Below are 15,698 nucleotides of genomic sequence, written 5' to 3'. Positions count from 1 at the left end.
ACAGATATATCATTAGCACACTGCATATTATAGTCCTTAAATTGAAATAACTTTGTTTTAAGTAAGACAAGTTAAACAAAAGAAAAAAAATTATCGGACCCTACAAATTCATTCTTTGCACCAACTAGTCCAATACAGGAACCCAGGCCTAGCTGTTGAAACAGCTGGGATGAATTTGCTGGTCATGAAAATGTCACACTGATGGCCCCAAACTTTATTTATGTCTGCTTAGGCAGGATTTCACCTCATTCAACCAGGATTATTTAATCTCAGAGTAATCACTGGAACCCCTCTCAAAGCATGAAACAACAGATATTTTTCTCTGCATTAATCTAGCTCCCAGCTGTTTTCTGTAGGTTCCCAAGCGTACAGGCGTCATAGTTTGATAGCCATTTGCTTACCTGTCAAACTTGTCCAACATGACTTGATTTCACAGATGTCAGACATGAATTTGGGGTCTAGCAGCTGTACTCTACCCGGTCCCCCAAATCTGACCATTGGCAGGTCACATAGTGCAAGCACACACGCACATCGCCCAGTCCTTGAAAGCCCCTCTCCCCAATTAATTCAATCCATAAACCAAACACAGCAGCTGTCAGTTTCTGTGTAACAACTTCATGAAAAGTTGCTACGCTGATCAAGAAGTTTTGTGTATCAAAATAATAATAATGATTAAAAAAATCAAAATAACAAGAATTATCTATCAAAATATCAAAATCAAAACCCAAAGGAACAGTATTTTGTGTATCACATGTCAAACTTGCCGTTTAAATACTGATTGCAATACATTAAAAAGCAAGCCACCAAAATGGATTACTCCAAGAAAAAGTACAATAGTTTTACCTTATTTCCAATAGCTGTGAGAAAGACTGCCCTGCCATCCCAAGTTTTCCAGTTTGTTGCTTTATACTTGAATGACAAATTAGTACCACTTGCAAAATCACCGAGTGCTTCCAAATGGGCTATGTAAAACATTCATAGTTACCTTTTTGACCCTTTAAAATGATTTGTGATACTATCCCGGAACTCAGTGCAAGCATGCCATCCAAATAACTAACTTCGCACAAACAACTCAAGAACAGCAGCAGGCTCCCCATCCAAACTTAGTACATGGGATTTCTTTTCACGTTTACATTCCTCCAAATTGCCCTCAGTAGTGTAACAGATACTAAGGCAGAACAAGATGTTCCACATGATTACCTGATCAAGTACAAGTCCTGAAATAATCTCTTTAACAGGCAAGAGTTCATAGTAGCAAAGTTTTAAACTCCTTCCATAGCCAGAACTTTTAATTCACACTGAAGGTATTTTATATATGCAAGGAATTAATTTCTGTCCACTTCTGTTTCAAATGCAGCTACTGCATTCCTTTCTTTGTGCTTCAGGACAGATTTAACCAGGGAGTGAGCAACTAGTACATGAGCTGTAACCACCAAGGACTTGTTGAGGCAGAATAAGAGGTCACAGTGGATCAGCCAGGACATTTTGGTTGCCTAAAGATGACCAAAAGTAAGTTCAATCATCTCTTCCCCCATCAGTTTGGGTCAGTCAGTGCAGGATTCAAAGAATCAAATGAAAAAATCCCCACAATCAAACAATCAAAACAGCTAATAGTAAAGTTAGACCATATGTGGATGCCAGTTTTCACAAGAAAAGTAAATGCCATGTTTTTAGAAAGGCTCTCTGATGCAGAGGTGGTGTAATATGCACAGAGATATCACTAGGAGAGTCCAGCTACCTCTCGCTACAATCACAGTCCTTAAAGATGTGGTGTATAGTAAAACAGAGACAAAGATATTTTTCTTTGTCAAAAATAGCACTCAGCTGAGCATACCACGAGCTACACAAATAGTATATATTCCTGAAATACTCCTACCAGACATCTCTACTTCATATGTACCTATCTGTCACCCCACCGCACTCTCCACCTGTATAGTGCTCTTCCATCGGGCACCATTGCTGCTCACAGCTGGCAGAAATGAAAAACAGCAACAAGTGTTCAGACTGACAGGAAGCAGTATGGTATTTGCTGAGTACAATGTGTCAGCAGAGAGGATCCGCTCTGTCTACTGATAATTTTACACTTCTGAGAATAAACTGTAAACTCTGCTCCAAGTTTTTGGATGTCCTAGCCATAATATAACTACCATTCCATGTAATCTGAAAAGAAAATATGCAAACAAATGCTTTGTATGTAGGGTTTGAGTATCAAGGCCTGTGTCCCACTGTATTTTAGAAAGAACTTCATTAGTAACCAAGGTATGTCTGGAAATAAGTTTTCTTCACTGCATATGACAAGAGGTTCCGTTATATCCTTACGGTGAGGAATTTCTTGCTTCTTGCAGGGCCTCTGCAAAGGTGATATACCACAAGTTGAACTGTTTTTTTGTTTTGTTTTTTTTTTTTTTTTAAATTGTCACAGAACTGTCTGCAGTTGTCTACATAGCTTTGGTGAGAAAGGCTGTAAATACAGCTCAAAATATTGCATCTGAACTTCCAGTCAGGGAAAAATCCAGTGAGCAGGGAACGTACAACTATTGGTACCTTGCTACTGTCGGAATTAGCTGCAAGTCAGGGGACCAGAGGCATATACATTGCCATAAGCCGAGAGCTGCTATCAAACTCCAAATATCAGCCTCCAAGAGCTTTGCACATACACCTGTCTCCACACTGCAAAGAAGAAAAGAGTCAATGTTTAACTCACAGGGTAATAGGATTTGATCCAATTAAAAACATTCCTAGTTTTACCATCTGCCTTCCCACATTGTGTCACTGAAAGTAGAAAAAGTAACTTTCAGTAAAGAGTAGATTTAGAAGTCAGCTTACTAGCACTGCAGTCTTCCTAATTAATGCTTTGACTTTTTATAGTTCTGTTCCTCAGTATATGTTTGTGCCCTCTTCTCCCAGACAGAGGATTTCGTCTGTCACAAACACGAACGGGAACTTGTTCACCATGTTTCTCAAATGTTCCAACACCACCTGGTGTCTTTCCCTGCCAAAATATACTGTATGAAGCCAGTATTTTCAAAACACATGAAAGTGTTATTTCTGGCAGGTGCACTGATGGAGGGGCATGAGAGGAAGGACTATTTGAAATAGCTACATAGACTTCCTCCCCAAGATGACCTTCATGTATGTTCAAATATCAGTAACTTAAATCCAAGAAATTAAGAAAGATAAAAAAAAAAGTTTCCTAAAATGTTGAAAAAAAATCAGTGATCCAAAACCAGCAAAGTTTCATGCATCAAAAATGACCGCCGTGCTCTTCTGAATTAATGCCACAGACTTTCTACAGCAGAAACTGCCACCTTGGACTTCACACCTTTATAAATGCTATCCATAAAGTGTTAACTAGAAGTTTAATAACAGGCACCTGAATGCGTAATTTGTAGTCCACTAAATAACCTCGTTTACAGAGATGCTCTTAAGGCAGAAGATAACATGGTGAGGAGATAAGCAAATGGGTTGCATCACCCTCAGTAACCTGTAAACCACTTACATTTTAAAGAGAGATTTGTTGAACCATGTAAGTAGTGTACAATTAAATTTCCATTTTAGAGGTTGATTTTAAATAGAAATGAACCTCTGTCACTTATATGGTGATTATACTTTCTCAAATTTATCAAATGCTTGTGTTGACATTACTTCTGAGATATATCTGTTTCCCCATACCACCAATGGATCACAGTTCTCTGTAATGTTTCTGTTTACATTTAGACAATGACACTACTTGGGGGAAACAGAGTTATGCTTATCTGAGGCAGAGGATTAAAAGGATGCTACAAGACTTTAAGCTTTTTCCTTTCTGCATCAGGTGGTTTTTCCTCAAAATGTCCTTCCCAAGAAAGTTCAGTTACTGTGTTTTTACTGGCTGCATCTAGCATTTAAATCGAACTTTGTCTTGCCACTTTCACAGCAAATATTGTATATGAAAGGATGAATAGGTGAGCAACTTGTTTAATTACTACTATGTGATGGCTTTGGTGAAGACTTTGGAAACACTGTTCCTTCATTAAGTAATGCATCAATCAGTTCCACATAAAACATTCTTCCTGGTGAGTATAACTGAGCCAGAGAATTGCAATTTGCATTTGAAAGCAGTCAGCTAAGACTCTTTCATGCAGATACAAGAAATCAGGCTTTCAAAGACAGACAAGATCACAGCAAATTCCTATCAAATCTGGGCAAATGCTAAACATTTTACCCTGTATTGGTGTTGCTCTCAATACAAACAGCGTAACAGGACTGCCTCTTTAAGTACCGTCAAGCACCTTAATAAACTGCACATTGCAGCATTTATCAAAATGTTTCTACTACCCTGTTCCAAGCAGTAAAATCACAGCTTTCAAGTGCGCTGAATGTATCATACCAGGCACGTCACATGTTTAGACTGTCTACAGCAAAGAGTCTAATAACACAACAGCTTGAGCAGCACCGTTCCCAGCACCCTTTGGGCTAGCCATCAGGGTTGCTATGTACACATTATTCACTTTCACAGACATTCTTGTGACAGGTTGTAATTAAAGGGCAAGTTGGGAGGGAAGAAGGAGGAGTAACACACTGTACCAGAACACCAGAAAAAGACTGCTTTGACAAATGTTACCAGGGACTAAATGTTAATATTATACTCTGAAAGAAGTCTAGAAGAAAAAGATATACTTTAGAAGCTGGAAGATAAATATCAACCAAATTTTGTAGTACTTATCCATTGCCACAAGATTATTATTAGGTTTTCATTTCTAAACACATGCTACACAAACCTCTCAGGGACTGCAGTCTCTCTTGCTGTACGATTTCAGTCAAGAGTTCACCACTTGGAAAGCACACCATAGTCACGGTGGTCAGTCTAGCACATTCCATATGCCATAAAGTAGACCCAGCACACAAGATTATTTTTAGTCAGATACTTCTTATATCAAAGGGTTCCAGATAAATGAAATAGTGCTTCAACACCAAGGGAAAGCTAGGCACCTAAAGCCTCCCATATATAAAAACCAACCCACAACAGTAGTACATAGTTAATGGTTACTGTTTTAGCATAAACTGAATGGCATAAAATACAAAAAACACAACTTTGTGCAAACACTTACTATGTAACAAAAAAACCCCAAACACCCTGCACACACAAGCAACCCAAAGAAAGGGGGGAAAAAAGCACAGAACTTGCTGCTCTAACAAGATCAGAGAAAAATTCTTTACACGCAGACCTGGCCAAAAAGGAGCACTTTCCATTCCATCAGTACAAAAATACAGCAGTAACTTAAAGAACTTACATGCAAAGATTTGAAAAGAAGCTTACCCAGACAGGTATTTAATAGCTGCTTTCAGAGTAAATTTTACTGAGAATAAGAGTAAATGTTCAAGTTTCTCCAAGTAATAACTTTTAAACACCTGCACTTTTAATTTTCCACTTAGAAGTTATACATATATACAAAAAAATACCCAGCTGAGAGTGAGCACTTGAAAATGAAAACTCAATTGTAGAGATTTAGCTGCTGTAACACAGCTAATTTGTACTGACCAAAATATATTCAGTGCATCCAATACAGCTGAACAGATTGTAAAATTAAAATGCAGAAAAACAAACCTATTCTATTTTTGATTATACAGGAAAAAAAAAGCTGTTATTGAACAGAAATGCGCAATTTTAAAAGAGATGTGTAACAGTTGGCTTGAATATAAAAAAGAAAGCGTAAGTCTTCCTGAAAGATTCTGCCCCCCTCCAGGTCTAAAGATTGCCCTAGATGTTGAAAAATGCTCAAAGAAATACTTGATACTGAAAAACCTTTCTTTGTGATTTGCAGTACTTTTTACTACCATGACACAAAAATGCCAGTTTTGTCCTGTTTTTTATTAAACTCCAGGACAAAAGTCTTCGGATGTCTCACCCAATGGACACATTCCCTCCTGAAGCAGTCAGTCAGTCAGTTCTCTTCGAAAGCAGATTTGGATACAGTTTAGAGAAAAGCAAAACAACATTGCCCCAGACAACCTGTACGGATATTGGAATTACCAAATTCACCAATACCATCCTAGCTGGCAATATCCTTACACAAATCTCCTGGACCTATAACAGACATTTATTAGTTCATTACCATCTCTATTTCAGTTATCACTATTTCAGATTCTCTGAACTGGAATACCAAGAAATACAAAACAGTCTCAGAGATGAAAATCAGCCCCAGAAAATAATAATTCTATGTTATAATGGAGTGGCCCCGAGTGTTACAGATACAACCTAATAAATGCAAGCTCATGCAGGGACAAGGGTGCTCTTTCAGAGGTGCAGCCCACAAAGACGATATAACCACAGCCAAGACTGCCATGCCTGAAGGAAACTGGGCCTGACAGCACCACTCCAGCATTCAGGTTCACCATCTCCCATCTTTCCTGTTCTTACAGGATGATTGAGATGATTGAGAAGAGCTGAGATCCTGCTTGCCAGCATCTCTCAGAAGTCAGACATTTTGATAGGTAAAGCTGAGGACTCCACAATGTCTCACCTCAGAAACATCCAGACCTCTGTGTAGTAAGGCACACAGATGGGCCAAACAATGTCTACATCAAACAACCAACTAAAATTTCCAGTAATGGTCGGTCTCAGTAAAGATTAAAGAAGAGAACCTATTTGGAGTTCTAGAAACGGCTTGCTTTCCTTAGCACCTACTTCAGAAGAGCAAAAGGAATAGTCAAATTCTGCTCCTGAGCCTCCATCTTTAATTTTCCCCTTTTCCTCTTTCATACCTAGCTGGAAAGGGGAAATATTTAGGTCATCTTTGCTGTACCTGAGGCATTCAGTGCAAACTAACCAAAGCCACTGATGGGGGCAGAATTACAACAGCATAACACAACTCCTGGCCGGCAGCCCAAGTGTCTTTCTCAGGCCGTGTGAAGAGCAACGTACTGGCAACAGCAGCTGAGCTACTTTCCATTGATGAAGGAAAACGTGTGCACGTTATGATAATAAAAAGGAATAAATAAAATAATACAGACTTTACAGAATAAAATAATGAGACTTAACCACATCTTGGGTAGAGTTACCACCAGCAAGGCTGCTGTTGATTAACTAAGCCTTTCAGACTCTTCAAAATACAAGCTTAATCTCTTCCTCTTTAAAGGCAACAAAGAGGGGTCTGATGATTCCAGTGGGCTCCAAGTCTGAATGCAAAAGGGAGGGTGATGCCTTAACAAAACAAACATGAAAAAAAGCCATTCTGGGAATCATAAGGAGCCCCTCCCTCCCTGCAAAGGGAGAATATCTTCAGTTTTCTTTCCACTCTTTCAATCACTTTTCTGCAGAGAATATTTACATGGAAATGTAGAATCTTAAAGATGTATAGTGGAAACATCTTAAGAAGTTTATTGCCTAATTCCTATTTATTTTCACCACAGAAGTTTCATTAGGCCCTTCTAACTAAATGCGTCTGTCTTTACAAGCACAAAGGCACCTGCCCTTTAGTATTCCACACAACATCTAATCTTCAGATCACCCTATGAAGTTTCATGGGTGTCCATTTGTGTTTTTAAGACAGGTATATAACAAGAAACCAGTTTCAGCATGCAGAGACTTGCTTCTTTGGCAAGGCCTTTTTAAAAGGCCTGAGGAAGACGACAACAACAAAAAAAAATAATCACACAAATTCAGTGGTAACCGGACACTTCAACCTATGTGTCTCACTCTTCATATAAGAAGAAACGCATTTTTGCTAGTGTGCTGAGACAGAGAAAATGTTACTTTCATATAGAAAAAAAATAAAAAAAATTTTCAGGCTAGGAATATGTTATACAAAAAGAATCTTGAGCTTGACCCTCTCCCTCTTGCCTTGAAAAGGGTCAGAAAGATCTCACGGAAAATCAGGACTGCTTGTCTTTGCTTGGGAGATAATGAACATATTTTATCTATTAGTTGCTGTCATACAATAAGAATGACTACTTTGCTTCAGTAACTTGTAGAAATTGTCTAGACAATGTATTTATAGTAGCATAACTTATCTCAACAAAAAATAATCAATGTAACAATCAGAAGTTACAAAATTTAGAATATATTTCCCTGCTATAAAAATAGATGTTTTTTAAGCTTTTACTTACAGCTTATCTTTTTCCAAGGCAAGAAATAAATGAGTTGCTAATTATTCGACAGTTTAAAGTGTCCTGTATGCTTTATTCTGTTACTGACAATAAAACACATGTATTAAGCCACTGGGGAAACATATACATTAAACAACCACATCACACAAGTAGAAGCGTGTCACTGTCAAAACTGAGTTGCTGGAGCACGACTTAATATCAGAAGGTATTTCTCCTGTTCTAATTTCAGTCAACTTTGTGGTAATACAGACAAGAAGTTGGAAGTGGAGAAATGGAAACAGATAACGGCACCTCAAAGTTGACTGAAGGAGTAATGAAGGAATAATGTCACCCTTCCAAAAAAAGACCCAAACCAATACCCATCCTACATACGCAGAACTATGATCCACCTTTGCACTTGCTGCAACTCAGACTTCAAAAGTGACAAAAATCAGGAGTTGTGCTATTTACCATGCACCAAAAAAAAAAAAAAAGATGCTACAGTTGAGCACTCATTGCCCATTTAATTATTATACTCCCAACTCTCCCAACTGTAAGGATCCCTTGCTCATACTGGAATTTACAAGGTACTTATCTGTCAATGGCTGTGGGAAAGGGAAGTTTAATTCACTTAACAGATGCCGCCACTTAACATACTTAAAAGTTAAAAATAAAAATAGAATCTGGTTGATTTAACTCCAGCATAATGCCTTTTATGTAGAGATTTCCTGCTGTTTCCAGAGACAAGTGTCTGCTCTGTTAACAAATGCCCAGAATCCCCTAGGAGAAGAAAGGCTGGCACAAAGTGAGAACCAGCCTAAAGGAAGGAATATTCTGCAGTGAAGTGCAAGCCAAGCACCACCACAAGCTCCTCTTTACAATACCTTTATGCTGCCAATGGCACATTCAGTACAGCTCTTCTATATCAGTCAATCTATTCATTTAACTTTTTGGGTGAGTAAATTAAACAGCTTAATAAACAGGATTACACTGTTTTAATTCTGTCCTAAGGAAGTGTTCAACTAGAGCCAGAGCTATGCTGAAGTCTGCAGCTCTGCTGGCTTCCTTTGCCTCCTGCTAGAACAGTGCTGTGGTGACGTTTTCTGTTCTCCCTTCTAGACAGCATTTTCTTTCCAATTTAAATATTTTATCATCTGGCACCAAATCAAATACAAAAGATAGAAATAGATGTGTGAAAAGGGGAAAAAGGCTTTTTCTATATGTCTGTTCAGTACACTCAACTTTGCTTTTTTAAATTTTTAATTTATTTAAATGATGCCAAGTAGGCTACTAATATGAACTGCAACTGAAAGATTCAATCTTCTAATTACAACTAGCCCCATAAATAATCAGTGTTTAATCACACGTACCCCTACCTCTCTCAGTCCCGCATAAATTTAAACCAAACATCTAACAGTGCCAATCTCCATATTTGCAATGGAGTAAATATCGGTGAACACTTCTGAAAAATTCTCCTTTCTCGTGGAGGGTACAATTTGTGGCTCATTCCTTTTCAGCTGGAAATACATAACTATTCAGAAAAAATACATTTTATGCTGAACCTCTTAAAACATTTCTTTGGACAAAATTGTTTTTATTTCCACATATTCATGTTTCGATTTTTCTTACGATTAGATTACCTAGTAAAACTTAAAAAACTAATAGCTGTTGTTCTTGTCAAGTCTCAAGCTACATAGTCTTGGATTGGTTACGTTCATGAATAGTGTCAGACAGTTCTATACAGCCATGCAGTGTAAAACTGAAACTGGCCTTAAAAAATAACCCACAAAAGAAAGGAGTTCTAAGTTTTATCAACACAGTCAAATTGAGGCTGGTTTTATATGTACTTTAAGGGTGTGATAGAAGTAGTGAGTCCCTACCAGTATTTAGGCTCCAGTATTTAATTAATTTGTGGTCAAACTGGTCAATCCAGTATTTTGTTGCTATTTAAAACTCTACACTTTTTAGTTAGACTTTCAAGAACTCTAAAAGCAAATCAAGAGGTGAAGCAGCATAGCAGAAGACCTTTTAATGGTCCACAGCACTCCTTGTCCTATCAGGGTTATAGTTCACGTCCTTTGAGTAAACAGGCATAAGAAACTGTGGTGAACTAAAAGTCTACCATACTTAAGAGCATGTTTGTTTTTTTTTTTTTTTTTTTTTAAAAAAAGAAAAAGAAAAAGATAACTTTCCTTCACCTGAAAGAATGGCAAACGAAGTACTTGTTATTCTGCTGGTTCACACCACCACCAAATACTTAGTCATAAAAGGAATAGGCAAATCTGAATATTCTCCCTGTCTAGTTAAAGGCACCGACAATAAAGGTATCACACGAAAGTTACCAGTAGGAACCACTCTCCTTTTCACTGAGCACAACTGTATGAGCTAAATGATTCTACAAAACTAATCCATAATTCATATTCCCACTAATAAAAAACAATTTATATCTTATTTCCTTTGGACTTTACCACATATCTGTCCCCACCCTACTTACCTAGGTGCTTCCTAACACCACAGAAAGTAAATGCAAGTCAGTTTTGAAAACTATATCTTTCTAATGCACATTAGAAGTGCTGATGTCACTTCTGTAACGTGCCAAAAATAATGGTCTTAAAGCTGAAAAAGGTAAGGTTAAATAATTTAATTTCAAAACATCACTTGGTCACTTGAAGAGAAATATGTGTTTGTCTAGAAGCAGAAATGAACAACAACAAAAAATCACCCCAAATCCTGTCATCATACCCAAAATTACTCATCTGAATTATTCTGACTCTAGCATTTATTTACTACTGTCTGTATTTATGTCATTGATACATTTCCAAGTATAAACATATATGTTATAGCGGTATACTTACAGCAGCTGTGTTCTTCACTGCATTTCCTACAATCACCACAACTCTGCCTTTAAAGCTCTGGAGTGTGGCAGTTGCTGGGCACTGGATGAGATCCCCTTCTGCAGTAAATGCTGATGCAAACGGGACGTTGATGCTGCCAGAAATGTGGCCACGGTTAAAGCTGAGGAAGTTCAGTTAAGGACATCTGAAAGGCAGAGAAATCTGTGGTACATGCACAGCTGTAGAATGAACCTGCTCTCCATCCTGGCTGTCGTGATACAACAGGGTTGGTCTTTTGTGCTAGTGTATTTTGACAAACCTCATTTGCAATTTACTTATATGGAAAAACCACCTTCTAATACTACATAGAAAGGGACGGGACAAAGAGCAGTTTGTTTCATAAAGGACATAGCACAGCACTCCAGAAACCAATCTGCTATATTAGAACACTTCGTGCTAAGGAACCAGTATCTACAGTATACATATTTTCATAGATTTCACTTGAAAATAGCTCTAGTCTGAACAGGAACCAAATACCAATAAGCAGGTGGAGCACCTGTTCCAGAGTTTTATGCAAAAGAATGAAGTATTTAGAATGTAGGGATCGTTGGAAAATTTCCTTAAACCTCTTGCCAGCCCCCGCGAGTCCCTACAGTTTTGACCCAAACTGAGATTCTAATGTACATGCGCTCAGATTCCTGGACAATGAGCATCATGTATATTATCTGCAGTCCCACTAACAACGAGTGCCTATTGGGTATTGAAAAGCAAACACAGGAGTGCCAGCAACTCTGAGATATGTTAGTTGTCCTTCAATTTCAAAGGATGATCATTCAATGAGATTTGTTTTACAAACAAATATTGAACGTGAAAGTCTCTTCAATACAAATTAGTTTGGACCACTACTACCTAGCTTTTTATGGATTTGAAAATGTGCCATGACCTTAACAGATCTCTGAATTACATTCATAGACTGTACACACATGCCTGGAACACTCCCCTTCCCCAACAAGAAACAAAAACAGCTTTGAAAAGATGGGAAACAGCAAAGTTCTGCAAAAATATACACAATGTTAAATATCTAGATTAGTCACTCTTTATTACTTGCAGAAAGCTAGTTTAATTTATAATTAAATCCCAGAATTGTTTTTAATAAAGTAATTGCCTTAAATTGAGGTATGATTTAATTGACTTAGGCTAATATTAGCATTCATTTCTTGTGTTTTATGTAACAGTTTCACCTTTATGATCATCGTTGTTACACTGTGGGAAAAATATGGCTATATAAAAACATTTGGAAGAACAAGAGATGATCACATACTGTTCATTAATGTTGTCAGTTTGTTTCTATTTTGAAGGGGAAAATTATGACACCTCTCCTTCACTAATCTGTGCTAACCCCCTTCCCCCCAACCCCATTTATAACCACATCACTCTCATTGCTACTAACCAGGGTAAAAGTTCTGAAACGATCATCACTAAGACGGAAAGTTACTTTGGACAGATCTGGTTGCTCACGCGTATGCCACGGAGTGCACTTAACTGCTCAGAGAAACTTGACCAAATCTTTTAAAAAAGAAACACATTTGATATCAACATTAGTGCCAAACTAGACAGATTCAAACTGTATTTGCTGTCATTCATATTCTCCCTAATCTTAAGTGACCATTTTAAGCATCCCAGTACTAAGACAATTAACAAAAAGGCCAAGATTTTGTGCTTCAGACCGAGAGATGATAAGTATGCAGATATAACTTTTATAAAAGGAATGGAAGGCTGCCAGTATTTCTGCTAACATGCTTAATGAAATGAGCCTTAGAAGAATTGCTGGCCAACAGAGATGCTGCTTTGAGTATATTACCTTTTCATGAGAAAGCCTTTGTTACAAAGCTGTCTATTGGGGAAAAAGGGCCAGAAGCTCTTGGCCTTGCAACATGAGCTTCATTACCAAACAGTGCCTTAGCTTTCAAGTGCATCCGAGTATGAAGTATGAAGCGTGTTTGATACTTGTTGAAAGTCCTCTCATGCTTTTTTTCAAATCACACTGAAAACAAAGTGGGAGTGAAGTTTAGCATGACAGGCCTAGACGATACAGAAGACTAATAACAAAACATAAGAAACAATCACATTTTTGAAACATCTCACAGTGGTCTGTCACATTCGACAACACACCCCACAGTAACATCTAACTGTGTAACAGCCTGCCTGATCCTATTGTACAGTTTGTTGAAATTTCGTGACAAACACAAAGGCTGTTTCCTTACTGCGAGAATGAACAGGACACTGAACGCACTATTCCTATGGTTTCCCATGTATATTCAGAACTGCTGACAGTTTAATAGCATTTACATACCACATGTTTTCTTCTACAACTGACATACAAACCAACTCACTCAAGGGGTAATTTTACTGCCTACCAGGCTGCCTTTTTAATAATGATATTCCCTACTTCCAAATACCAGATGGTTATTAGGATTTAAGTCCACCCATTATTCAAAGGACAGGACATTTCAGTCTACCATAAACTCCAACCAGATCAAAACAGCAGCAGCAGCGATTACAGTGCACTGTTCAAGCTATGGAGATTTTCTATCTCCAGCATGCCTTCTCATTCAAGAAACAGATATGGAAAATCTGATTAAAATTTTGTAATATGAAAGACAGCCTCATAAAACCGCTTACTTCATAATAGTCAAATGATTTTAAAATTATCGAAGTTTGGAATCCAGTAGAATAGGATTAGTACAACAGTACAGTAGAACCTATTATCAAGCTATTAGGAAAGCTACAGAAACATTTAAGCAAACACCTTGCCTTTGATCCTGATTATAATATAAATAAATTCATTACTGTACACAGGTAACAGCCTTTCAGTGCCATGATTGTAGTCTAGGCATTTTATATTATTCGCTCTCCTTCTGCATTCTCCTTGATGATTTCTAGGAAGTTGCTTAAATAATTAATAAAAGAATGATGCAGAACAGAAACATTATTTAACGTCGTAGTATCAAAGCTTTCTATGCAGTAACAATAGCCTGTTACAGTTTTTAATTCCAGGGACTTCTCTTTTAAACAGGAGTTTAAAGAGTATTATCTCTTGATGAAGAAATTATCTCTCAGAAAATAGCCCGCATTTTTACTTTTTTCTGAACAAAGAGGACCACGTTTTCAACACTCTAGATCCAGGAGTAAAGAAGCCGCTGGAGTCCAGAAAAAGTCAAACTACTCAGACATGTGTATCTCTACTTAATCGGAATCCTTAACTGTTACATGAAATTAATACATGGAAGCAAAAGAAAAATTGCTTTCTTCTGTTCCTTCGACCACTCTGTTTTATCTACACAGCAGATCACATTACAGGTTCAAGTTTGGCATACAATAAAATTATAATTCCTTGAAATTAACAGTTTTAATTTAGAATAGTCCAACTATACTACTCTGTTTACTATGTAAGTAATAAATTTACTTCTACATAGTAAAAATAATATTTATTTTTCTACTTCACCATACTTAGTCATAAATATTACTAAATATTAATAGAGAAAAATGTTAGTGGCAGTGTTTTTCTGCATATACAATTACTTTTCAAGTGATATTTTAACAAACCACTTGAAAAAAAGTGAAAAAAACAGTTGAAACATTATTTATTTAAATTTTTACGACATATTTTGGCCCAAATATTGGCATTGATCCACCATTCACTTCATTGTTTAGAATCTACACTTTTCTAATATGCACGCAATATGTTAGTACCATTTGTTAGACACTGGAAGATCTTTTCTAATGGTAAGGATGTTGGGACCCTGTTGAATCTCTATCATCGGAGACCTTTAAGAACAAGCCAGGCATACATAAAAAGAATGATCCTCCTTTCTCAAAGTAAAAGGTGGACTAAAACTCATGATTCTTTTGTTATATTTCAATTGAGTATTGTTTGCCCATGAAGAATTATAGCTTGTAACAGAGCAAACTAAGAGTACATATACCACAAAAACAACTATCTACATTGCTTTTGCTATTATGAAAGGATAACACTTAAATATTTTAAGAAAACGTACAAACCAATAACAAATATATTCTCAAATACTCAGTATAACACTGAGAGTTACATCTAATAAAATCTTGCTATTATTCTCACTTTTAGATGGGTGTTGACAAAGACGTGTGTTCCTTGCAAAGCACATCTGTAATAAGGACTCCCTTTTCAAAACCCAAACAAACCCAGCCCCGTTAACCACGCTACTTCTGAAAAACAACAAAAAAAATACTCCACGTGCAAAGAGCCATGTATTTGAAAAAGAACAAACGAGTAAGGCATCGACAGGGTAGCACCCCTGATAAAAATATAGTTTCAAGGCATCTTGAAGCTATATTTTTTATCAGCTAACTAGAGGACATAAGTTAGGGCAGCCATATGGCTGCATTGCCTGACAGTAGTAAAGCACTCAATTTCCACTGAGGGATTGGCAAAGCACATGAGCTATCAACTTTTCTCTGTCTCCCTTCCACTTAATTGGAAAGCCTCACACCTTTCCAAAATACTGGTATTATTTAATGAGGAAAATCTGCTGACAACAGCTGTCAAAAACCCCCAAAGGTACTATTAAAGCACCCATGCTACTGGTACGAAGTGGTTTCACTAGACCCACAGCTTAAAAGGGGAAGGTAAAAATACATTTGTCCTCTTCTCTGCAAACTAGGCCTCTCCATGACAAAAAAAATCTGCCTTTGGTCCTTCCACTGTACCTCTACCATGTCCCTTTCCATTATTTACCATTCTAACATCTCACTACCTGC

At 37.3% G+C, this 15,698-nt stretch overlaps 1 protein-coding gene across 3 annotated transcripts in view; it reads right to left on the bottom strand.

The window, feature by feature from the left end:
- TBCK (TBC1 domain containing kinase) overlaps positions 1-15,698 on the bottom strand; it is a 144,608-nt gene that overhangs the window by 36,964 nt on the left and 91,946 nt on the right. For 2 of the 3 annotated variants that reach the window (XM_063336865.1, XM_063336867.1), the window contains one exon: positions 10,923-11,082. In XM_063336865.1, the coding sequence (XP_063192935.1) occupies positions 10,923-11,082 (160 nt within the window). Of the gene's footprint in view, position 1; positions 2,671-10,922; positions 11,083-15,698 lie in introns of those variants that run through there. The other variant, XM_063336866.1, reaches the window with a different exon arrangement.

The sequence above is a fragment of the Chroicocephalus ridibundus genome, chromosome 5, assembly GCF_963924245.1.
Source record: "Chroicocephalus ridibundus chromosome 5, bChrRid1.1, whole genome shotgun sequence".
Classification (NCBI taxonomy): Eukaryota; Metazoa; Chordata; class Aves; order Charadriiformes; family Laridae; genus Chroicocephalus; species Chroicocephalus ridibundus.
Note: the sequence above shows the minus strand (reverse complement) of the source record. Positions and strands in the feature narration are given on the sequence as shown.